We start from the raw sequence: 26,939 nt of genomic DNA, 5'->3' as shown, positions 1-26,939 counted from the left end.
AACACTAATGTCTCAATAACAAATCTTGTATTTTAAAGTCTAAGAAACCAGGCAGTAAATATAGATAGTGTATATATAATACTCTGCAAGTACTCACCAGACTCCTAAACATGCTGTTGAAATAATGACCTTATTTGAGCAATATACAGGGTCTTTCATAAACCAAAGGCAGATTTCAAAATTATTCATTGGCCAAATATTGTATGATTGGGAACATTTTTAACACTTCATTTGCTAATGCACATTTCAAAGTTACTACTTAAAAGTAAGGATAATTTTTCATCTTCAAACACAAATTTGTGAATTGCAAAAGATATTTGTTGAGGTAGTTTGCATTTGCAAGTGCATGATATTCCCTTTAATAGAATTGTTGGATGGCTATGGGAAGTCCTGGGAGCATGTCCCTCCACCCTCCAAATGACAAGTCTGGGAAAGGAAGTACACCACACAGGTTGTGGGCTTGACTATACGGAGCTTATTGTCAGTCACTTCCAGCCACTCATCCTCCCACCGACGCATGACTCGTGAGCTCAACAGCGGGGTGAGTGCGTGCAGGGGGATAGTACACTGAGATACTTGTGGATCGAGACACGCCTCCTTGGCTGCGAGATCTGCCCTTTCATTCCCAGCAATGCCGACATGCCCCGGATCCCAGCAGAAAGCCACAATCTTTCCCAGTCGCTGTAGTTGGATGGTCTGGACTATTTTATCTGCTGGATACAAACGTTGCAATGAGTGAAGGGCACTGAGTGAATCGGAAAAGACAAGAAATTTAGGACAGGAAGGATGTCTCATCTGCTCCAGTGCCCGCAAGATCGCAGACAATTCTGCATTTTTTTCCCTTTCCTTACGTTTTACTTTCTTATGTAGCATTTTTCTTCTTTTCTGCCTTCTTTGTGTGTGTGCTTCAGTTTTATTAGCTCTGTCCACATTCGTTCCTTTTAATGTGTCAGGGTGCTGATGACCTCGACGTTGAGCACCCATAAGCCCCAACACACTGCACTGACAAGTCTGGGGCTATCCCAATAAAATCACTCTTAGGTGATGAATCAGCACAGGAAGAGCAAGATCTTCACTGGTTGTGATCCTGATGTCACCAAACATTAATCTACATGTATGGAGTTATGACAAAGAACTCTTTTGAATACCTGATGCTTGGTCCCCTTGTGAATTAAGAAATCACATTGCCACTCCTGTAACTTGGTATTTCAGAAGCAATTGATCTAAACATGATACAAAATATAGACCCAATTTTACCATGCTTCGCTCAGCACTCCTTAAAAATTCAGAAGTCCACAATCAAAATGACATTTTATAATCAGACCTTTCTTTTGAAATACTATACATCATTGATGAATTTAATTATATTAAAAGGAATGCATGTTTCAAAAATTTATTACATTCACAACAATATAGATGGAATTTGTGAGTACATCTTCTAAGAGGTACAACTTCCAATACAGCCAGTTGCAAAATTAACATTTAAGAAAAAATGACAGTGCTTTGAGAGGGGGAAAAGGTTGTATTGTAAGAGTGTTAGGTTTATCAAATTGATAGAGTTATCTCAGTGGTCAATGAAGTTTTTTTCTGCCAGTACAGAAAGCTTTGAAAGAGTTTGAAAGTGTGGTCCCTTGAGCAGAATTATTCTTAATCTGCTGGTTTCCCATGTGAGTGTTGCAGTTTAGTGAACATGCACTAGTTCAGCTGGAAGAAGCCTCTTATCAGAGTTTGGAGCCATTAGATAGCTGGAGGTTGTGTTTAATGGACGAGGACAACTTGGTGAGGTCTAGTTTAAAGAAAAGACTTCAGTTTGTTTCTGTGGAAATTCAAAGTGAGGAGATTATCAGTGGAAGCTCCTATAAATCAGCTGGACTCAGTTTAGCTAGTGATGTATATGTTTTAAATTCTAGTGATTGGCTCTGGGAGGTTTGTTACAGTGTATTTATAAAATGGTACAATTTTAATCCTGTTTCGCAGGATGGCTATCCTTATTTATGTTGATTTAATAGTGTAGCACTGCAAAGAATTCATTAGAATCTGCCATTAAATGTTTCTGTGTAAATCGGTAGAGAAATATGTTGCATAATAATCCTTGTGTATGACGCAATATTGATTCTACCCACAGCCATGAGTTGAAATGCATGTAACAACGCTGTAGCTCTGAGGACTACACAGAAGGAACATTTCAAATGTTACTTCAAGAATTATAAACAACCGAACACTCCATGTACAGACAGAAAATACTACTGCATATCAGATGCCAGCAGAAACAGATGCATACAGTTGACACAGAACCCACCTTATGAAGCAGAGGTTCTGAAGAGAATGGTGTTGGAGGAAATGAGACTGTAGCCTGCTTATGTATTAATATTAATATCACCATACTCATATTTCTCTGAAATGCATTTTTATTTGTCCATTGCTCTTACATGTAATGAATTCATCAATGAGTCATACTATTCCCTTTAGCATTGGGATTACACCAAACACAGTATAGGTACCTCAGCTGCAATGTTCACCTTACCATTTCTACAAGAAACAATAGGAAATCTGTCACCTGACAATAATGATATCTGTGCACTATTATTCAACATAATAACAACAATTCCAATGGCCTGGTTCAAAAATTCACAGAAAGAATCAACTAAGGTGCTGCTTAGTTGTGCTCACAGTTGCACACTAAACCCTAAATTTGAAGCCCACAACTTCAAATTCAGAGAAAACCATTACACAATATTGTCTCAGTACTTGAAGTAGCCGACCTGTATGGTTTCATTATCTCACTTGCAACAATATCTAAAAAAAAAGACTGCTGATTAAGTAAGTTATCTGATGATACTTAAAACATGCAAAAGTGAAAAATGACCAAGATACAAAGCAATTTAAAAAGACACAATCTCTCTCCTCTTTAATTCACATTTACTCACTCAGTTAAAACCAGCCAGTTATAAACACATACATTCTAAAAGCCATATTGCTTGTGAAAAGACTGCACCCAAACACTTATTCAGATTTCCACCAGTACAATACTAGAAATAAAATTAGAAGAGTACCATATGTATATGAAGAACAACAAATGCTTTGTGAAATTGTGTAAATGGAAATCAGTAAACATCTTATTGTAATTTTGTAAATTAATGACGTATTCAGAAGAATGTGTCTTGTGTATTGTGCAATAACTGTAATCATTACTGTTTCTTTGAACATGTGCAGTATACCATTCGATGTTGAATAAAGCTATTATTATTATTACTATTATTATTATTATTATTATAAGATTTATGTCTATATCCATACTCTGCAAATCACTTAAGTGCATGAGAAAAAGAGAGAGAGAGTGTACTTTCCTATTGTACCACATACTAGCATTTCTTTCCATTCCATTTACAATTGGGGCAGGGGAAGAGTGTATAAAGGCTTCTGTGCATGCTGTAATTAGTCTAATCCTGTCTTTATGCTCCCTACAAGAGTGATACATAGGAGGCTAAATTATATTTCTAGATTCCTCACTTCACTTAGTATTGCTCCCTGAAATGTTTTTCATTCATGAGGTGACACCTTTATTCAGACACCAGCTACTTTAGGTTTTTCAACATTACAGACACTCGCATGAGTTAAACAAACCTGCGATCCTTTGTGTTGCCCTTGTTTATATATATACAATACCCCTTCTTCTTCTTCTTCTCCCCCCCCCCCCTCCCCTTGTTCTCTCACTAAAACATTTACCTGCTTATGCAGTTCATCACAAAGCCTCTTCCAATCTTCTCTGTTCTCCCACAGTCTATCACTCGGTATTTCCCCCCACTGTAATAATCTTCAGCTCACAACATCCTTCACCTAATCTCTCCATCTCATTCTTGGTTTTCCCTTTGTTCTTCTTCCAGATTCTGTCGACTCCAGAGCTCTTTGTGATAGCCTTTCTTTTCTCATTCTTTTAACATGGCCAAATCATTTCATCCTATTTCTCTCCAAAGTTTCTTTTACAGGATTGATCAGAAGTGTGTCATTTCTTATCCTATCACTTCTCATCTTACCCTAGAATCCTTGTCGGAAGTCCGTCTCTGTTGCTTGTATTCTACTCAGATATTTCTTTGTCCAGGTTCAACATTCTGATCCATAGGTCAGAAATGGCAGATAAACCGATTTTTATATCATGATCTTTGCTTTGGCAGGTATTTATACTTGTTAATCATGTCTGGTACACAGTATTAAAATTTTGAACAATTTTCTATCCCATACAAAATTACTTCCTTGACTTTTCCTTTCCTTGTTAGCTTACTTCAGAGATATTTGGAAGCATTTACATCTTTCAAAATTTTTCCATTACAGCTTACACCCTTCATTTTTTTCATTTTCCCTGCTGATTTTCATTACCTTATGAGCTTATTTTACCGCCTTCTTCTTCAATTACCCTCTGCCAGGTATTTAGTTGTTCATATCATTTGCTGTTGATCCTCGGTGAACTTTCCTTTTGATGTTCTAAGTGGCTACCATGAAGAGCACTGGCAAGAGCACATTTCCTTGTCAAACCCCTTCATCTGTTCTAAACCATTCTAATGTTTTGCCACTTCTTTATAATTACAATTCAGGCATTTGTTATGCGTGTTTCTGATTCAAAATCACATTCCTTCTGACAGTTCCAGTCAGATCTCTCTTTCCTTCAAACAGTGCTGTAAGCCTTTTTAATATCTATGAATGCAACTACTATGTCTTTCCCAAATTCCCATTTCTTTCTTACCACCTTTGTAGCTTTTAATATGGCATCTATAGTTCTCATGGAGAGTTTTGTTACCTTTCTCAAAAACAGGTCCAATAATTGCTTTAGTCTAATAATCAGGAATCACTCTGTTGATTCATATTATCCTCCTTATTCTACATAGACACACAATTCCAGAAGGTCCTGTGGCTTTGATTACTTCCACTGTAATGCCACATACTCCAGGAGCTTTGCATTTTTCAGTTCTTTCTTTCAGCTTTCTCCAGATCCAACATCTACGTATTTCCTCTTGTTAACCCTATTTTGTATAAGGCTCTCACATTTGAGCATTATTCCAGGAGGGGGTGCAGAGTGGTTTTGTACACAATCTTATATTAAGACTGGCTGCGTTTTCCCGGCAGTCCACCTATGAACTGAAAACTGCAACCTGCTTTACTTATGACTGAGCCTATGTGATCTGAGCCGATGTAATCATTCAATTTCATATCCCCACAGATATTTAAACCAGATATTTTTATGATTCAACTGATTCCAATTGTGACTCATAGATAATGTAGTAATTAGACTCTACACTTTTGCATAATTTTAGATTTCTGTACGTTTAAAGCAAGTTCTCAATCTTTGCATCACTTTGAGCTTTTACCAAGACTTAACTGAACAGTCATGCAGATTTTTTCAGACAAACACTCATTACAGACAACTGCACCATTTGCAAAAAGCCTGAGGTTGTTATTAATATTGTCCATTATGATACTGTCCATCACGTCACTAATATACAACATTTACAGCAAACGCCCTGACACACTTTTCTGGGGCACAAATGTTAATTCTACATCTATTGTGACTTCCTTTTAAGATAATATGCTGTTTGTTTCCTACCAAAAAATTTTCAATCCAGTTACAAATTTCATTTGATACCCTATATGATCATACGTTCATTAACAAGAATTGGTAGGCTACTAGGCCAAATGCTTTTGAAAGTCAAGAAATATTGCACAAACCCAACTGCCTTCATTCAGGGCTTTCAGGATGTCGCATGAAGAAAGCATCAGAGTTCCACAGGACTGATGTTTTCAAAATCCACACTGGTCATCATGGAGGAGGTCATTCTGTTTAGAGATATCTCATTATGTTTGAGCTTAGAATTTTTTCTAATCTTCTACATCAGCTGAATGTCAATAACATAAGTCTGTGAATCATTTCCGTTACCCTTCTTGAAAGTGTGATCTCTACTTTCTTCCAGCTATTGCCACCCCCACCCCCCCCCCACCCCTTTTTTTTGGGTCTAAAATATATCATGGTTAAAAGAGGCTAGCTCAGTTAAAAATTTTGTATTGGATTTGATACAGATTCCAACAGGGCTTGAGGTCTTCTCCAGTTTAACAATTTCAGCTGTGTCTTTATGCCACTCTGTTTAATATCCAGATCGCTCACTTTTGCTATGTATCTGATCTACTGTGGGGTACTACCCTTAAATTCTAAATAATTGAAACTGGAGTTCAGCATTTCTACTGTGGCTTTGCTACTCTTAATTTTGGTTCCTGTGTCATCTATGGGTGTCTGGACACTAGCTTTGATACCACTAATAGCCTTTATGAATAACCAAAACTTCTTTCAGTTTTGTCAGCCATATCTTATAAGATTCCGCTGTGGTAGTTAGTTTCATGTTCCATTGTGCAACGAGTTCAGCTCCCGTTCATGCACAGAGTTTTAACCCGGCAGGAAGTTCAAAACAGCACATGTTTGCTGCAGAGATTCTGAATAGAATCTGTAAGTTCTGCCCATTTATCCCACATCTGAAGTATCAGCTGCAACTATAAGTTGCCCTTATAAGGTTGAATGCAGGTAAAAAATTTAAAATCATCCACAATGAGCACTGCATTAACTGCCCTCGTCATTAAAACTCTCCACAACATTCTTGCTAACCAACAAACAAATTTTCATTCACATCACAATATTTCTGGCACATATATTGCACTCCAGGAACACGTTATAATCTCCCTTTGTTACTGGAAGTGATTCATTTGAAGCTTTGGGAAATTATGATGTTCATTTCAGAGAATTGTAGAGGAAAGTGCTTAAGCTAGATTCTGGAGTTATGTTCGAATCAACAGCAGTTTGAGCTTCAATTGACAAAGAAAATGAGCATTTTACTTTTTTTGACGGGGAATAAAAGAAAAGAAAAAAGTAGAAGAGAAAAGGTTGTCTGAAGACGCTTAACACGAAGACCCACCTGTTGTTGGAAAGATAGAGGTACTGTAACCCTGGAAGCTCTGTGAATGATCCATTTGGTATATCACTGATTAGATTGTATGACAACCAGAGTTCAGTCATCAGGGGACAGCAGTCACCCAGAAATGAGTCTGGTAGAGGGATCTCTGAAATGTTACACCGCTGCAGCTGCATAACACGGAGGCTGGGTATATCTTCCAGTCTTGGTGGATACGGACCCAGGGGATTATCGCTCAACGTTAGAGATTCAAGCCTTAATGCTCCAATGAAAGCACGTTCATCAATACGTTGGATTGAGTTTCGAGCAAGAGACAGCCACCTGCAACATAAAAAGTTCACTATTAGGTCATTATATTTTTTTTTTATCTTTACATATGGTTTAAAGCCTTGTCTACGGTGACTATACTACATAACACTCTGTACCAACCTGTAGGCCATGAGTAAGTCATTTTTATGTAATACACTTTCATCCAGGAAGGTATGCAAGAAAACTTCTGTGAAGTTTGGAAGGTAGGAGACAGGGAGAGACAGAAGGAAAGGTGTGAGGGCAAGTCATGAGTCATGGCTGGATAGCTCAGCCATTAAGGACATTGTGCATGGTAAGCAAGGTTCTGAGTTCGAGTCCCAGTCCGGTATTTATTATTAACCTGCCAGGAAGGTGCAAGGTAAACATTTATTCTGGAATGCCAGTGTTGTTCTAACAGTGTTTGGGATAGCAGGAATTCTTGCTAATGAACACCTGCATCAATATTATGTGAATGGTGGAAAGACAGAAGACATCCTGTTTTGTAGCTAGACTCTTTTCCATTATCTGATTACTTGAGTTTGTTCTTTTTGTGTCATGTCAACTGTCACGAGTACAAAAAATCTGTAGAGACTTAAGAGTATCGTGTGGTAAGAGTTCTCGCAACTTGCCGCATCGTATGAACAACACTGGGGTTGTCCAGAAGGTTACGATGAAACTTTGTGAGATTATGACATGCCTACATAGTTGCTGGAGGATGCCACTCTGAAAACCTTTTATGAATGTAATGCCTTAGACAAGGTGTGGAGACAAATGAAATTATTAAAATACAGGCAGAAGAAACGTATCCTGGTCATATGAGTACATGTTATCAACACAGAATCATACAAGGGCAATGTAGTAGTGGGTTTAATGAATAAGTAAATAGGGATACGGGTGAACAGTTACAAACAGCACAACAAGCAGATTATCCTCGCCAAGAGAGAACACAGCCAAAATCCATCACAATAGTAAAGTACGCTCGGCCACTGGTTCACAGATTAAGAGATTGAAAAAATTTACAATGACATAAAGTAATTTATTTAGTACTGAATTGTGATGTTACTCATGAAGTTCTCCTTAAAATTCACAATCATGAGTAACATATCTTCCAAACTACGATCTTCATTAGCACAGCAGTTTGATCATGCAAGTAACAAATTAATACCAGTAGTAGTAAGTTAAATAACAATAATAAAGATAAATACAATACACCATGGCATTTACGCCACCTTGCAAATCATGATCTGTCATGTGTATTGAATTGCATTCGCTGCTTAGGCCATGCATGTCGGTAACGAGACAGGTTACCCTCTCCACATGAGACAGATGGTGAAGACACTTGGTCCTGGAATGTGGGGAAGTTTAAACAGTGAGAGACTTGTCCTTGACTGATGGCAGACTGAAGGAAATCCTGCATCAAAATTGGTAGGAGGATGCATAAATTTCAGAAATAATATTTAATATATGATTTATCAGAAAATCAATTAACCATGCTTGAGTCTTTTCTCATGCTGACACTTAAACGTTATTGCAATTTATTTTAAAACAATGAATTTGTAAAGATAAAAATTAATTATAATTTGATGACAAATATTGGCAGGAATAGCCATAAGTATCATGAAAATGCTCACAGGACAAGCATGCATAAACTGGTTAAACGTACTCATCAATCAGCCTCTGAGATGGGCAACATTTAACTAGTCTAGCTTGGTAATCATAATTCATGATCAGACTGACCAGTTATATTTCTATAAGTGAAAATGAGAAATGATAACCTTATCTCTGGCACTGTTACCCTGATATTAAAAGACTGACAGAAAGACAGTGAAGATATGCTTGAGACCACATGCAGTCGGTACAATGATTTATGGATTATGACTGTCTCTCAAGTAACTTTTTTTTTTCATATTCCATATTGTTATAAGTGTTTCTCTATTTCACTTTGACAAATAAATAAGGTGGCACGCCTTTTTTTTAAAGAAACACTTTAAACATTATTACAGTAATAGTAATAGCAGTCCCAAATGCCACACTGAATTTTACTATTAAAATTATGAATGTTAGATAGCACAACCTATGGAGAAGAATTCCAATGGGAATAACAGACCTTTAGGATGAAGGAGGTAAGCAAGCATCTTCTCAGACAACTATCAAACCCCCGAAGGTGTCCAATGTAGCTCTCTAAATGCAATTTCATGCAAGGGACAACATATGGCATTAGCGTATTTAAGTACAGCAATGTATCACTGTAAGTATAATCCCTATTTTGATCTTTTTCAACAGAAGAGATCGGGAGGGAACCACTACAGTTTCATTTTAGACCTACCCATTCACTCCAGAGAATTTAGAGTACTTTTAAAGAAATCCTCATCCTGTTAAATGACACACTGTTAAAATATCAGTCAAGCTGCAGAAGATGGGCAGAAACAAACCACAGTGTGCTGTTAAGGTATAAATTTTTGTTGAAACAGTTTTTGTGAATATGACGACCAAATCTTTGGAAGAGCCAGCCACAGTTAAATCACTATCTGATATGCAAAGTAAGACAAGTGAAATACCCTCAGACATCAAAAAGCTCGTAATAATTCCAGTTCCAAAGAAAGCAGAAGAATATGTGAATATTTATTTATTTAACCTAAAATATTACCAAACCACCAGTTTAATAAAGCATTGTTGCAAAATATTGACACCAATTATTTACAAAAAAATGGAAAAATTGGTAGAAGTTGACCTCAGGGAACACCACATATGGTTCCAACGAAATGTGTGGCATAACTGACCCTATGACTTATTTTAGAAGATAGTTTGGAAAAAGTCAAAGTTATACTTAATATCATTTGAAGATTTAGGGGAATTTTTTTACTATGTTGCCTAGAACACACACTTTCAAATTCTGAAAGCAGCAGGGATAAAGTACAGGGAGTAAATGGTTATTTACTACTTGTAGAGAAACCATACTGCAGTTATAGGAGTAGAACATGAAAGGGAAGTAGTATTAGTTGAGTAGGGAATGAGACAGGTTTGTAGTCTACCACCAGTGTTGTTCAGTATGTGCATTGAGCAAACTTTGAAGAGAACCAAGAAGATAACTGGAAAAGGAATTAGAGATGAGAGAGAAGAGAAACAACTTTGAGGTTTGTCAATGACATAGTAATTCTGTCAGAGATGGAGACAACAAAAGATTTGAAAGAGCAATTGAACTGAATGGATAGTGACTTGAAAAGAGTTTATGACATGTTATTTGAGCAGCAAAATTAAAGGATGATGGCCAAAGGAGACAGATGATATAAAATTCAGACTGACAATAGCAAGAAACGTATTTCTGAAGGTACTTATCTGGGGTATAGCCTTGTATGACTATGGACAGTTCAGACAAGAAAAGAACAGATACTTTTGAGATGTGTGTTACAGAAAGAGTGCTGAAGATTAGATGGGCAGATCAGATAACTAAAGAGGAGGTACTGTAATGTATGGCTACTTGACTGATAGAGATTTGTTTATATGACAAATCCTGAACCATCGAGGAATTGTCAGTTCAGTGGGGGACAGAAGTACAAGAGTAACATTTATAAATGGAGACTAAAACTTAAAAACAGTAAGTAGGCGGAGAGCAGCATCAAACCAGCCTTTGGACTGGATACCAGAGCATATACTCTCCTTCTACATTTACTTATTGTTCGTCTGTAAAATAATGAGAAACACTGATGATGATGATACATTATCCAAACACATATTGGTAAAGAGAGCAAAGTGAGAAATTTCTCAATGCACAAGCCACAAAATATAAGCACATAGGACAAAAAACAACCTTCATTACATAATAAAATCACCTCCAGCCTACACTACAGACTCCACACACAATGGGTTAAATACTGCATTGGGCCATTGATGCATTTTACACTTTGCATCCATTGCAGAAAGATGAAACTGCAACTTGGCAGACTATGCTACGTGCCTCCAGTCAGCTACTGTCCCATTTCGTGTCACTGGGCCCACTGAAAATGTGTAGTTACTTCTGAAACCTTTTACAAGGTTTCTGACTTTAAATGTCCACTGCATACAGTTTATTTCAAAATGTTTCTCTATAAATGGATGAGATGAACCTGCATACACAAACAGCAGCAGTTCCTGTTAGGTTTGGAATTGCTTGTCATTGACAAATTGTGACTCTTATCTCCGTTCCCCATCAGTTACCATCTTTTTACAACAACTGTTCGTATGTCATGTTAATTGGCACCAAGTCGTACACTATTCCTCTTAGACATGTTGAACAGTACACCAACAAATGGTGCAACATGATTCACAGTGTGGCCATGGGGGCATATCTGCCACTGTGTCACATCTCCACATTAACCAATATTATGAGGTTGGTTTGAAAAAGTCAGGTAAAAAAGCAATAAATATGTCTGCTTCAGAAACAACTCTCATTACTTCTCAACATAGTCTCCTTTAAGGGATATATACTTGGTCCAGTGATATTCCACCTTTTTCATCCCATGGGAAAAATAGGTTCTGTCAAACTCTGCAAAATATGTTTTGGCTGCAATCACTACTTCCTTTTGATCAAAATTTCTTCCCCTCAAGCCCAAGTTTGAAGTTAGGGAAGAGGAGGAAGTCACTTAGGCTAAGTCTGATGAATAGGGTGCATGAGGAACCAATTCAAAGCCTTATTCATGCACTTTCACCATTGTTTATGTAGATGTCGGGATGATGCATTATCATGGTGAAACAGCATTTTTTTCTGTGCCAAGCTTGGTCTTTGCTCAACAAATACAAGTGTCAAATGATCCAACAATGAAGCATAACACAGTCCAGTTATGGTGCTACGTTTTTCCAAGTAATCTATGAGGATTATTCCTTGGGAATCCCAAAAAACAGTGGCCACCACCTTGCCAGCTGACAAAATGGTCTTTGAACTTCGGTGCACTTGCATCAGCCTTTGTTGATTACTTTGACTCTTGGTACATAATGAGGAACTAGTTTTCTTAAACAGTCACAAACTGGAGCAAAAAGTCTTGTGGATTGGAATTAAACTTTGCTAGACATTGTGTCAAAATGTTGTGCCGGATACACTTTTCCTCTGCTGTGGGCAATTGTGGCACCCAACTCTCTCACAGCTTCTTCATGGCCATTCTCCATGCAAGCTATTATGCACTAACTAAGTTGAGATGCCTACAGTCTCAGCAATTTCACGAATTTTTATTCAGCAGGCTTGCCTTATCATATCACGGATTATATCCACCATTTTGTTTGTGGTGATGGCTGGAGTGTTTTTCATCTTTGGTGCTTGTCTGACTATGTTTAAATTCATTCATCCAAAAGTAAATAATCTTCAATTATGGTGCAGGGTGCACATGAACTGAATCCTATTCTGTTTTGATTTGTGCAATCCAACCTTCTGAATGATCAAGTTTAATAACAGCACAAACTATGGTTTTCTCCATTTTCAGTTGCAGGTGACACAGTGACCAATTCAAATGGCTGTCTAAATGAACTGTATGCTGTACATCGTTGTTCTTTCTATTATGCTTGTAATAATTGAGCTTACCAAACAGGAAGATCCAACAAAAATGTTCAACTCTCACAGAAATTTATCAGACTTATCAAACCAACCTCGTACTGTGCTGATTCCGCAGAACACACTTGCACACATACCACACGTCACTTCACTGTCTCCACTTCCGTCAACAGTGGACAGGGGTGGATCCATGATTTGGTTATGGAGGGGGGCACAAGTCACTGATTGTGTCATCCACACTTTTAAGGTGCCACAAGTGCACAGTTTTAACAGCAATAAAACATACAAACTGTATCAATTTAATAATAATAAACTGATTAATTACCATAATATATATGAACTATTTTAATGTAACAATAATAATATGTTTACCCCAGTTTTACAATGGAGCAGCATAACATCCAAAAATTACTATACAGAATATATTGCTTTTGAAACTACATGTGTCACAGTTGTTTTAAGAACTGTTGTTGTTGTTGTTGTTGTTGTTGTCTTCAGTCCTGAGACTGGTTTGATGCAGCTCTCCATGCTACTCTATCCTGTGCAAGCTTTTTCATCTCCCAGTACCTACTGCAACCTACATCCTTCTGAATCTGCTTAGTGTATTCATCTCTTGGTCTCCCTCTACGATTTTTACCCTCCGCGCTGCCCTCCAATACTAAATTGGTGATCCCTTAATGCCTCAGAACATGTCCTACCAACCGATCCCTTCTTCTAGTCAAGTTGTGCCACAAACTTCTCTTCTCCCCAATCCTATTCAATACTTCCTCATTAGTTATGTGATCTACCCATCTAATCTTCAGCATTCTTCTGTAGCACCACATTTCGAAAGCTTCTATTCTCTTCTTGTCCAAACTATTTATCGTCCATGTTTCACTTCCATACATGGCTACACTCCATACAAATACTTTCAGAAATGACTTTCTGACACTTAAATCAATACTGGATGTTAACCAATTTCTCTTCTTCAGAAACGCTTTCGTTGCCATTGCCAGCCTACATTTTATATCCTCTCTACTTCGACCATCATCAGTTATTTTGCTCCCCAAATAGCAAAACTCCTTTACTACTTTAAGTGCCTCATTTCCTAATCTAATTCCCTCAGCATCACCCGACATAATTAGACTACATTCCATTATCCTTGTTTTGCTTTTGTTGATGTTCATCTTATATCCTCCTCTCAAGACACTGTCCATTCCGTTCAACTGCTCTTCCAAGTCCTTTGCTGTCTCTGACAGAATTACAATGTCATCGGCGAACCTCAAAGTTTTTATTTCTTCTCCATGAATTTTAATACCTACTCCGAATTTTTCTTTTGTTTCCTTTACTGCTTGCTCAATATACAGATTGAACAACATCGGGGAGAGGCTACAACCCTGTCTTACTCCCTTCCCAACCACTGCTTCCCTTTCATGTCCCTCGACTCTTATAACTGCCATCTCCTTTCTGTACAAATTGTAAATAGCCTTTCGCTCCCTGTATTTTACCCCTGCCACCTTTAGAATTTGAAAGAGAGTATTCCAGTCAACATTGTCAAAAGCTTTCTCTAAGTCTACAAATGCTAGAAACGTAGGTTTGCCTTTCCTTAATCTTTCTTCTAAGATAAGTCGTAAGGTCAGTATTGCCTCACGTGTTCCAGTGTTTCTACGGAATCCAAACTGATCTTCCCCGAGGATGTCTTCTACTAGTTTTTCCATTCGTCTGTAAAGAATTCGTGTTAGTATTTTGCAGCTGTGACTTATTAAACTGATAGTTCGGTAATTTTCACATCTGTCAACACCTGCTTTCTTTGGGATTGGAATTATTATATTCTTCTTGAAGTCTGAGGGTATTTCGCCTGTTTCATACATCTTGCTCACCAGATGGTAGAGTTTTGTCAGGACTGGCTCTCCCAAGGCCATCAGTAGTTCCAATGGAATGTTGTCTACTCCGGGGGCCTTGTTTCGACTCAGGTCTTTCACTGCTCTGTCAAACTCTTCACGCAGTATCATATCTCCCATTTCATCTTCATATACATCCTCTTCCATTTCCATAATATTGTCCTCAAGTACATCGCCCTTGTATAGACCCTCTATATACTCCTTCCACCTTTCCGCTTTCCCTTCTTTGCTTAGAACTGGGTTTTATAACGATATGTTTACGTGATATATATACATAAACATACAGTTATAAATGTCCCCGTTGGTAGTCTCTAATTATAACAATATGTTACTTTTGTGCTGTATCATATAGCTATAATCAGCGGTGGAAACATATTTGCGAACGCCGACCGTCTGCGGCTGTTTCTTGTTGGATCGTCTGATCAGTCGGAAGTTGCATTGCAGAGGAGAGTAAATGCCTATTCAAAATATAATTATTTTGGATAGCTCAACATGAATTTCCTAAGGGACCGTAGTTTATCATGCATTTACCAGTAGAATATGGCGCGGAGAAAATATTTCGCCGCATGCAACTTCCGTCCGAACTCGACGAAAGAATTCGTGACTGTGAACTCTCTATTTGGCAGAAACATATAGAAAATTAAATAATTTCATGAAGAAGTGAGACATAGATTCTATAGTAAATGAATAGTCCATACACCAGTTCCATTTAACTCTGAATTTATGGCAATTAATAGACGAACTTACACTGCAACGAAGAAATTAACATGGATGCCGTTTTGACTGGCACTTCTCTTAATGAAAACAATTCCTTTTGACGTTTTCACATACACGTCGCACAATAAATCTACTGCTAGGCACTTTTAGTATTACACATTTACTTTACACTAGAACAATATTAATTTTGACAATAATAATACGGCGGCAAGACATGCGCGTCCGACACAAGTTACAGGAGACAACAGAAGAATGAGTAACTGTTCATCGAGAATATCTCGTACAACAAAACAAAACGTGTAAAAAAAAATGTAAAAGAGTGTTCTTCTTCTGTCCGTTTTTCGCGCCGCGGTTTTCAAAGTCAATAACTCACAGTATCTCTGACGGCGCTTCGACAATAAACAAGTTACGTCACAGGTCGTTCACCTTTTACATTCTCGCAACATTATTTGCTAACTGTAGCTGTTGCCGAGCGACTGCTCGATTAGTGAATGAGTTAAAATGATAAGGCAATCACATAATGTTACAGTTTCCATCTGAGCTCTTGATATTCATACAAGTCGTTCTCTTATCTCCAAAGGTCTCTTTAATTTTCCTGTAGGCAGTATCAATCTTACCCCTAGTGAGATAGGCCTCTACATCCTTACATTTGTCCTCTAGCCATCCCTGCTTAGCCATTTTGCACTTCCTGTCGATCTCATTTTTGTGATGTTTGTATTCCTTTTTGCCTGCTTCATTTACTGCATTTTTATATTTTCTCTTTTCATCAATTAAATTCAATATTTCTTCTGTTACCCAAGGATTTCTACTAGCCCTCGTCTTTTTACCTACTTGATCCTCTGCTGCCTTCGCTACTTCATCCCTCAAAGCTACCCATTCTTCTTCTACTGTATTTCTTTCCCCCATTCCTGTCAATTGTTCCCTTATGCTCTCCCTGAAACTCTGTACAACCTCTGGTTCTTTCAGTTTATCCAGGTCCCATCTCCTTAGATTCCCACCTTTTTGCAGTTTCTTCAGTTTTAATCTACAGGTCATAACCAATAGATTGTGGTCAGAGTCCACATCTGCCCCTGGAAATGTCTTACAATTTAAAACCTGGTTCCTAAATCTCTGTCTTACCTTTATATAATCTGTCTGATACCTTTTAGTATCTCCAGGGTTCTTCCATGTATACAACCTTCTTTCATGAGTCTTAAACCAAGTGTTAGTTATGATTATGTTGTGCTCTGTGCAAAATTCTACCAGGCGGCTTCCTCTTTCATTTCTTAGCCCCAATCCATATTCACCTACTATGTTTCCTTCTCTCCCTTTTCCTACACACACTCGAATTCCAGTCACCCATGACTATTAAATTTTCGTCTCCCTTCACAATCTGAATAATTTCTTTTATTTCATCATACATTTCTTCAATTTCTTCGTCATCTGCAGAGCCAGTTGGCATATAAACTTGTACTACTGTTGTAGGTGTGGGCTTCGTATCTATCTTGGCCACAATAATGCGCTCACTATGCTGTTTGTAGTAGTTTACCAGCATTCCTATTTTCCTATTCATTATTAAACCTACTCCTGCATTACCCCTATTTGATTTTGTTTTAAGAACTATAAAAATAATTTCAATAACGTCATAATACACAGAATATGAAATCTACGTGTGCACTCACTAACACTAGTATTTCACTTGGCACTACAATTTTAGTCTGGCATGCAAACTGCAACTGTACGAGTATGTGAATGAGAAGAATACCAATTATTTCAGTCGTTTTCACCTACGTTCAGAAACTGTTTTGTTTTTTCTTCTTCTTCTTCTTCTTCTTCTTCTTCTTCTTCTTGTTTTTCTTCACAGAAGGTCTTTTCCTTACTTAATGTGGTTGTCGGAGTGACCTGTGCACTCATGAACTGTGTCAGATTTGTTGGCAGCAGGTAGATCAGTGTGTGCATGGGCATCTTTACCCAGTTGGAATGTTACTGGTTAGACCGCATACTCATCCATACGAGAAGGCACTCAAGTAAGCAACTGAAAAGTATCCCATGTTTTACATACTTTATAAGTTCTGTAATGAATTGCGGTTTTAAAGACTCAGTTCTGTTGCTACCTTGTTCTCGAAAAGTTGGGCCTGAAATTTGGATACTGATATTCGAGGGTAAGTCAATTATTATCTGCAATTTAGTTATATTTTTGTTTGTTTTGGTAGTACTGTCGTGATAACATTGATGACACGTGCTTTATTTATTTGTTGTTATATCTTTGCAATTTTCAAGCTGCTACATTAGTTTTGTTATCACAGCCATGCTGTTAATCATGGCTGCTTCGCTGTCTGTCTGCACCAAAGAAGAGCAACGTTCAGTGATCCGTTTTTTTGTGGTCGGAAGGCGTATCAGGGGCCGAAATTGATCGAAGACTTTCGTTACAGTATGAGAACAGTGTTTTTTCCACAACGGAGTGTCTACGAATGGATTGAAAGATTCCTAAATGGTCGCACAAGTGTTACGCACGATGAAGGAGCCCGACGACCATTTACTGCCACAAATGAAGAAACCATCGAGTGTTTACGTGAAATGATTCTGTTAGACAGACGATTAACTATTGACAAAGTGGCACATCGTCTGCAAATTAGTCACTGTTCTGTCTACGAAATCATCCTCAACAGACTTGGGTTTCATAAAGTTTGTGCAAGATGGGTCCCAAAACTACTAACACAGTTGCACAAACAAATGCACTTGGACATCTGCAAAAACATTTGGTAACTAAGAGGACAACTTCTTAAACAGGATCATTACTGGTGACGAAACATGGATCAATCATTACAAGCCGGAGAGTAAACTGCGGAGTATAGAGTGGAAACATCCAATTCCGCCATGCAAGAAAAGTTCAAGACCCAAACTGATTCTTACAGTTGTTTTGGAGGCACAACGCCTAGTACTGGAACATTATGGGGAAAGGGGCACAACAATAAGCAGTGTATGTTACAGTGAGATGCTTACTGCCAGGCTAAAGCCTGCACGAAGTAAACGCCGAGGATTGCTGTCAAAAGGTGTTGTGTTGCTGCACGACAATGCCCGTCCGCATACTGCTGCCCACACTGCTGAAACACTCCAGAAACTCAAATTTGAAGTACTTGATCATCCTCCATATAGTATCGATCTTGCCCCTTCTGACTATCACTTGTTTGTTCCAATCAAACCGGCATTAAGGGGCCATCGATTTGCCTTGGGTGAAGTAGTGAAAGAAGCAGTGCATTCCTGGCTCGCAGCTCAACCGAGAACCTTCTTTTATAAGGGCATAAGCAAGCTTGTACAACGATGGACCAAATGCGTTGAAACCCAAGGTGACTATGTCAAAAAATTACGTTCTTGTAAGTTTCCTATTTGATTACAATAAAATTTTATAACTACTTTGAGGATAATAATTGACTTACCCTCGTAGAAGATGTGTCCAGACAGTAATGGCAATTTTGTTATTTCAGATGTTGTGTTAGTCTGATTTGGGCGATTTTTTGTTGTTGTATTGATAAACATGTTCGAAAAGTATATGTACAAAGTTACACTTCCAGATATTTAGTTTGTTGTGAGCTGTCAATAAGTTCGAAGTGCCTTAGCAGTATCTGCGATTATTAATTTTGTATAAGAAGGATCAGAAAATTCGTACTAAATTTTGTCGTAATGATGGAATAAAATGCAGTATAATTTTATAAATGTCAAGTATTGCCTGTGGTGAATCTGCTATGAGTAAAACAAGGCTTTATGGCGGGTATAAGCATTTCGAACAAGGCAATGTAGACGCTGGAGATGACGAGAGCCCTGAACGCCCCAGCACAACAATGAACAATGAAATCGTACAAAGTAATGATTGTGAACGATTGTCTAATCACAATCGGAGAAGTCGCCGATGACGCTTATGTATAAACTGAGTTGTGTTATGAAATTTTTGACAAAAATTTGTTCCAAAATTGTTGAATTATGAACCAAGACAGGCAGTGGCGAAGTGTGGCATTTTTTTTTGTAGGGTAGGCTGAGAATTGTGAATTTCGAAAAAAAAATCTTAAAAACTTGTAAAACAAAAATACTGCGAAAGTAACCTTACATATTTCTACTAAGACTGAAACAAGTAAGGAAATCTTTATATATAAATATTAAACAGCTGCAGGTTAATAAAAATATAGCACCTACTATATCTGTTTATAAATTAATTCTATCCTCCTGTCATTTTTTTAGTCATAAACGTCGATAACACAAGATATGAACTCCGACCGTTTGGTTGAAGATTTTACAGTTCCCTTCTCTATAGCCAAAATCGCCAATTCTGAAAGTCTGTCATTTGCTATTGTATTGCGAAGGTATCATATGCGCAAACAATGTTCACACTCGGCGCAAAGGGAGTGACCAAAAAAGGCATTGCCCACTTACAGTTGCTTCCATCAGCCATCGCATCGATTGCCAACTTCGTTTGCGCTAATATTAGGTTTTAAGGCGTTCATGCTGCTTTTGCAAGACACAGTGGTTGCTAGATCTGCTACACGCATAGATCTCTTGTGCGCATCGCTTGGTGAGGCTCGCCCGTGCAATGGATCTGGGAGATGTGTTATTTTCTACCGGATTTATCGATACCAAAACTAATGAGGGAGGTTGTAAATGTTTCCTTATATTTTTGTCACAATATTTTTTGGTGAATTGTAATTTGCCTTATTTTATGCTAATTTGCTTATATGTTTGAGAGTGGCAGCATATTGATTAATGTAACGAAGAATATCAAAGAGACTGGTTACAAGTGGAAGCTTGTGTGTTGTGTAAAATGTCTTTGAAGCTGCAGTCTTCTTTGACAGTAGTCAGTCGGCAGTGAACTCTCGGTGTGTATGACAGTGGAACAATGTGCAGGTCGCCGTTATAATAATTTGCAAGTGAAGAACTATGTTACTACTTTTTTTATATAAACATCGAGAAGGAACCACATTCGAAGAAATGGTATTTGAAGCACCAGAAATGAGGCAAACGCATTGAACCAGGTCATTTCTGCAGCCGACGAAACAGCATCGTGGAATAAAACATTCACTAGACGACTGAAGCCAACACAGAAAAGTCAAATATCATCTTATAAACATTTCATGGAAAAGTGAGTACTGTCACGAAATATGCTAAATTCAAGTATATAAAAATAGTGAGCATATTTCACCCGCTGAGCCACTGCTTCCATCATGCTTTGCCTGGCAGGTCCCCATACCTCAATCCGTGCAATAACTGGTTACAGGGTTACCAAAAGTCGTAATCATACGACCTCATCAGGGATGATAGACAGCATCTGACGGCAATTTTGCACCATACCTACTGATATGCTGTACAGTGCTGTTCCCAACATTGTTCCTAGATCACAAGTGTTGTTGAATGAAGACCGACACCTTTAACATTTGCTATAAAGAACATCGTCTTTGCTACACATCAACTGTTATGTTAATTATTGCTTTTGTATCATATGAAGCACCTTCTGTTGGTCATTTTGTGCACTTTTATTTGGTTTCAATAAAACCCCATGTCTTTTCAAGCATGTGTGTCAATTTTTACAACTCTACCTACCAAGGGTGCCCATGCCCATGGGCACGGGAAGGGAGCCACTCCCTCCCCAGCTCTCAGGCAAAGGCAAAGAAAAAGAATATAAGAAAATGTCGGTATTATGTAGGTGTTTAACTGTGACCTAACTGGTCCTATTTACAAGTCACCATTCGCCTTTCTAGACATTAAAAATACTCAATACCTCCAGGTCTAGCCCCTCCCTATACAAATTACCTTATGGACACCCTTGCTGCCTAGACTATTCCGTGAACTACTAAATAGATACAAAGCTCACGCCTACCACAGTAGTACAAGTTTATATGCCTACCAGGTCGGTAGATGGTGAAGAGATGGAAGAAATGTGATGATCAGATAGTGAAGGGAGACGAAAATTTAATAGTCATGGGGGACTGTAATACGATAGTAGGAAAAGGAAGAGAGGGAAAAGATAGGTGAAAATGGACTAGGGGTAAGGAATGAAAGAGGAAGCCGCCTGGTAGAATTTTGCACAGAGCAAAACTTAATCATGGCTAACACTTTGTTTAAGAATAATGAAAGAAGGTTGTATATGTGGAAGAGGCCTGAAGACACAGGAAGGTTTCAGACAGATTATATAATGGTAAGACAGATATTTAGGAACCAGGTTTTCAATTATAAGACATTTCCAGGGGCAGATGTGGACTCTGACTACAATTTAATGGTTATAAACTGTAGATTAAAACACAGGAAAGTGCTAAAAGGTAGGAATTAAAGGATATAGGACCTGGATAAACTGGAAGAACCAGAGGTTGTAGAGAATTTCAGAAAGAGTGTTAGGGAACGATTGACAAAAACAGATGAAAGAAATACAGTAGAAGATGAATGGGTAGCTTTGAGAGATGAAACAACGAAGGCAGCAGAGGATCACATAGGTAAAAACACGAGGGCTAGTGGAAATCCTTGGGTAACAGAAGAGGTACTGAATTTAATTGATGAAAGGAGAAAATATAAAAATGCACTAAATGAAGTAGACGAAAAGGAATACAAAAATCTCAAAAATGAAATCGAAAGGCAGAGCAAAATAGATAAGCAGGGATGGCTAGAAGGCAAATGTAAGTATGTAGAAGTATATATCACTAGGGGTAAGATAGATACTGCCTACAGCCAAATTAAAGAGACCTTTGGAGAAAAGAGACCACCTCTAAGAATATCAAGAACTCAGATGGAAAACCAGTCCTAAGCAAAGAAGGGTAAGCAGAAAGGTGGAAGGAGTATATAGAGGGTCTACACAAGGGCGATGTAATCTCAAATAAAGCAGGTGTTGACAGGTGTGAAAATTACATAACTATCAGTTTAATAAGCCATGGCTGCAAAATACAAACACAAATTATTTACAGACGAATGGAAAGACTTGTAGAAGTCGACCTCAGGGAAGATCAGTCTTGATTCCGTAGAAATGTTGGAACAAGCTAGGCAATACTGCCCCTATGAATTCTCATAGGAGACAGGTTAAGGAAAGGCAAACCTACATTTATAGCATTTGTAGATTTAGAGAAAGCTTTTCACAGTGTTGACTGAAATACTCTATTTCAAATTCTAAAGGTGGTAGGGATAAAATAAAGGGAGCGAAAGGCTATTTACAACTTGTACAAAAAACAGATGCCAGTTATAAGAGTCGAGGGGCATGAAAGGGAAGCAGTGGTTGAGAAGGGAGTGAAACAGGGTTGCAGTCTATCCCCGATGTTATTCAGTCTGTATATTGAGCAAGCAGTGAAGGAAACAAGAAAAAAAATTGAGTAGGAATTAAAATCTAAAGAGACAAAATAAAAGGTTTGAGGTTTGCCGACGACATTGTAGTTCTGTCAGAAACAGCAAATGACCTGGAAGAGCAGCTGACCGGAATTAACAGTGTCTTGAAAGGAGGATATAATATGAACATCAACAAAAGCAAAACAAGGATAATGGAATGTAGTCCAATTAAATCAGGTGATGATGAGGGAATTAGATTAGGAAATGAGACACTTAAAGTAGTAAATAAGTTTTGCTATTTGGGGAGCAAAATAACTGATGATGTTCGAAGTAGAGAGGATATAAAAATGTAGACTGGCTACGGCATAAAAAGCGTTCCTGAAGAAGAGAAATTTGTGAACATCGAGTATAATGTTCAAATGTGTGTGAAATCTTATGGGACTTAACTGCTAAGGTCATCAGTCCCTAAGCTTACACACTACTTAACCTAAATTATCCTAAGGACAAACACACACACCCATGCCCGAGGGAGGACTCGAACCTTCACCAGGACCAGCCACACAGTCCATGACTGCAGCGCCTTAGAAACATCGAGTATAGATTTAAGTGTCAGGAAGTCTTTTCTGAAAGTATTTGTATGGAGTGTAGCCATGCATGAAGTGAAACATGGGCAATAAACAGTGTAGACAAGAATATAATAGAAGTTTTCCAAACATGGTGCTACAGAAGAATGCTGAAGATTAGATAGGTAGATCACATACTGATGAAGAGGTACTGAACAGAATTGGGGAGAAGAGGATTCTGTGGCACAACTTGACTAGAAGAAGGAATTGGTTGGTAGGACTAGGGCACGTTCTGAGGGATCAAGGGATCACCAATTTAGTATTGGAGGGCAGCGTGGAGAGTAAAAATCGTAGATAGAGACCAAGAGATGAATACACTAGCATATTCAGAAGGATGTAGTTGCAGTAGTTATTCGGAGATGGAGAGGCTTGCACAGGATAGAGTAGCACGGACAGCTGCATCGAACCATTCTCTGGACTCAAGACCACAACAACTAAATTTTCAAATGTTAACAGAATTTTTTTATGACCCTGTACTTCCAAATTCACCGCCGAAACACCCTGATGTGTCGCGAATCAAGCCATGGCCTTTGTTCATGACAATGGACCTGATCACATTTCGTTGCTTTTTCGTGATTTTTTACCCAAAACATGACTGTAATGGAGCTCCATAACAAATATATTCCTAGGTGTGGCCCTCTTTGACTTCTTTCCGTTTGCAAAACTAAAGAAAGCCTTTAAGAGACGTTTCATCAATGAAGATGAGATTAAATACGCATCGTAGGGAGAGATAAAAGATATCCCAGTTCCAGAAGTGTTTCGGGGATTGGAAAAGTGTATAATAGAATGGGGAATATTTTGAAGAGGATAACAGTAATGTAGATGAATAAATGAAATTACTCCCAAAGAAGACAGTCGAGTTATTTTTTGTGAAAACCTTGGTTGTAAAAATATAGTTGCTTCTATTGAAGACACTTTCTATTGGCGTCATGACCCACCTCCCAACTCGTTGTATCCGTACCTGATGGCGGAGGGTCACGTGACTGGGTGGTACCAGTTCCACAGCGATCCAAAGCAACCAATGTGCCCTTTTAACGAGGGTGGCTAGTACTTTGTGGGGTGAGCTTATTTACTAATTGGTTTTGGTGGTCGACTGACCGGAGCTGGTGCCAGGCGTGGAAGACTTGCTCGGGCACGGCGTCGAGGTGGCAGCCCTGCAGGTAGAGCACGCGCACGGCGGCGGCGGCGGGCGCGCCGGGCAGCAGCGCCTGCAGGCCGGCGCCGCCCCCGCCCTCGCCCCCGCAGCCGGACACGTTCACCAGCAGCGCGCCCTCCGGCAGCTCGGCGGGGATGGCCGACAGGTGCGGGCAGTCGACGCGCAGCCCGCCGGGCCCGCACTCGCAGTCCGTAGGGCACTTCTGCAACACCACGGTTACACACCTTCAAAAAATGGTTCAAATGGTTCTGACCACTATGGGACTTAACTCCTGAGGTCATCAGTCCCCTAGAACTTAGAACTCCTTAAATTAACCAACCTAAGGACGTCACACACACCCTGCTGGAGGCAGGATTTGAACCTGCGACCGTAGCGGTCGCGCGGTTCCAGACTGTAGCGCCTAGAACCGGTCGGCCACCTCGGCCTGCTACACACCTTCACTCGCTGCACCCTGACACGTGACAACTGGCCCACAGCACTTTCGCTCTCTCCACATCAGAACAGTTTCTATTAGGCGAGACTAGACAGCCACATAGGAAGGGCGGTCACTAATTTCAAATTAAACAGCGAAAAAATTGAGCAAGTGAGGAGAAAAAAATGAAAAAGAGGAAAAATTAAAACATCGAATTGCTTTTCAAATGCATGCGGAACAGTTGCATAAGAAGTCTTTACTTTTTGAACAGTGTATACAGAAAACCTACACACACCGATTTGTAGCTAAATGTCTTCAGTTGGCCACCACAGCTCCCAGCGTGAAGGCGTTTTGCGCACACTTGGTCGCAGGGCACGATCGATCTGCGATCAGGAGAGCCTTCCAGCAGAACTGCAGCACCTAGAGACAACATTTCGGAAAAATGGGTACAACCAGAAGCAAATAAGACACGCACTCAGACAGACTGCGCCAAGAGAACAAGAAGAAGAAACAGAAGAACACAAGTCGTTGGCGTGCATTCCGTTTGTCGGAAACACCTCAAGAAAAATCGGCAGAATCCTGGGGAAACACAATGTGAAATGTGTATTCCGACCCCCTGCAAAAACCTTGACTCTATTGGGTTCAGTGAAAGATGACCTAGGCATTCGAAAACCAGGCGTTTATCAATTACCCTGTCAGTGCGGAAAATCATACATTGGGGAGACAGTCCGCAGTGTAGAAAAGAGGTGACGCGAACACAAGCGCCGTACTGAATTACGCCAGGCCACTAAATCAGCCGTGGCTGACCATTGTATAAAGACTGGCCATACTATGGACTATGAAAAAACAAAAATACTCTGTCAGTCCTCCTACTTCTGGGATTGTGTTACCGAAGAGGCCAGCGAAATCCGACTACAGGACGATATAATTAATAAAGACAGCGGCCTTCAACTTAGTCAGGCGTGGAACCCTGCACTCAGGCTGGAGAGAAAGATGCGGTCCCAGAGATAGAGGACCGCTCCCGACGGCGGCAGCAGGGGGCTGCAGACCCCAGTTCAGACCCAGGCGCCGCTTCCCCCACCACCTCCAGTAGCCGCCGCGTCAGCCGCACTAAAGACACCACGAGAGGAACGGTGGAGGGGGTAACGGCTAGTATATATAGGGCGCCGAGAAGAACAGCACAGCATTCGTCGGGAACCACCTGAAGATGGCAGCGTGTACGTCTGCCGAAATATTGTGGAGAAATTACGACGCTACCGATCGGATACCCGAGAACTGTTCAAATTGGAAATACGCCGGGAAAACTTCAGATCGCTTATCAAGTCTTTACTTTCTTTGACCACAGTGCTTGCTGAAAAAAAATAAACAAGTTTATTCCTCATTCTATAAATATTTCAATTAAAACAATGACCTAATAATGTCACGATTATCCAGATGACCAAATTTGATGCCTCGGCATGTCTCCCGTTAGTATAGCATAAATTCTAAATTTAAAAAAATTCATTTGCACCAGAAAATAGTTTCACACTTTTATTAGTTCATTTTCTTGGAATTAACTAAAATACGTAACTGAAGCCAAATTTGGTTGCACTGGTATACTCAGTTGAGTTCTGGTTTAATGTGTTGAGTACTGTCTTCCTACTTCAGTTATTTTCGGAAGTTTTAAAAAACTGAGGTCAGAAACTAAGAAACCGAGGACATCTGTTGTCCTCAATCAGTTTTCAAGGAATTGAGAAATAAGCATGAAAAACTGATGACTGTTCCCAGAAAATGAGGACGTCTGGTCACCTTAGTTTAATGATTAAAAATATACATACACCGAAAAAAGTTTTGCGTCACTCTTTTTCTCAGAACTCCTGAAGACAGACGTTGACTGTGGATATTGTATCACAGACACAGTCCCTTGGACTGTTCACTGATGTCACTAAACACGCCCAAAGATGTAAACAGCCATGTATGAGCAGCACCTGTTAGACGGAGGGGTCCGATAGCCGATCAGTTTCTGTCATTCCACCAGGAAGGAGGTACATGACTAGTGTTGTCTGTAGTTCAACCATACTTAGATCGTCAGTACCGCCGTTCGATAGCGTCCGCATTGTTACTTTGTATCAGGAAGGGCTCTCAACAAG

General features: G+C 39.2%; 1 protein-coding gene and 1 long non-coding RNA gene across 2 annotated transcripts in view; both read right to left on the bottom strand.

Moving 5' to 3' along the window:
• Positions 1–24,457, bottom strand: part of LOC126251558 (leucine-rich repeat-containing protein 15-like) — a 43,204-nt gene extending 18,747 nt beyond the window's left edge. Inside the window, exons 1-2 of the mRNA XM_049952075.1 lie at positions 24,341–24,457; positions 6,951–7,268 (exon numbers count right to left, since the gene is read on the bottom strand). Of these exons, the coding sequence (XP_049808032.1) occupies positions 6,951–7,123 (173 nt within the window). The 5' untranslated portion in view covers positions 7,124–7,268; positions 24,341–24,457. The remainder of the gene's footprint in view (positions 1–6,950; positions 7,269–24,340) is intronic.
• A 10-nt stretch (positions 24,458–24,467) lies between these two features.
• Positions 24,468–26,939, bottom strand: part of LOC126251557 (uncharacterized) — a 288,135-nt gene continuing 285,663 nt past the window's right edge. Inside the window, exon 3 of the long non-coding RNA XR_007545756.1 lies at positions 24,468–24,600. This is a non-coding gene — a long non-coding RNA (uncharacterized LOC126251557). The remainder of the gene's footprint in view (positions 24,601–26,939) is intronic.

The sequence above is a fragment of the Schistocerca nitens genome, chromosome 4 (genome assembly GCF_023898315.1).
Source record: "Schistocerca nitens isolate TAMUIC-IGC-003100 chromosome 4, iqSchNite1.1, whole genome shotgun sequence".
Classification (NCBI taxonomy): Eukaryota; Metazoa; Arthropoda; class Insecta; order Orthoptera; family Acrididae; genus Schistocerca; species Schistocerca nitens.
The sequence above is the reverse complement of the archived record's forward strand: the minus strand, read 5'-3'. Positions and strand labels throughout refer to the sequence as shown.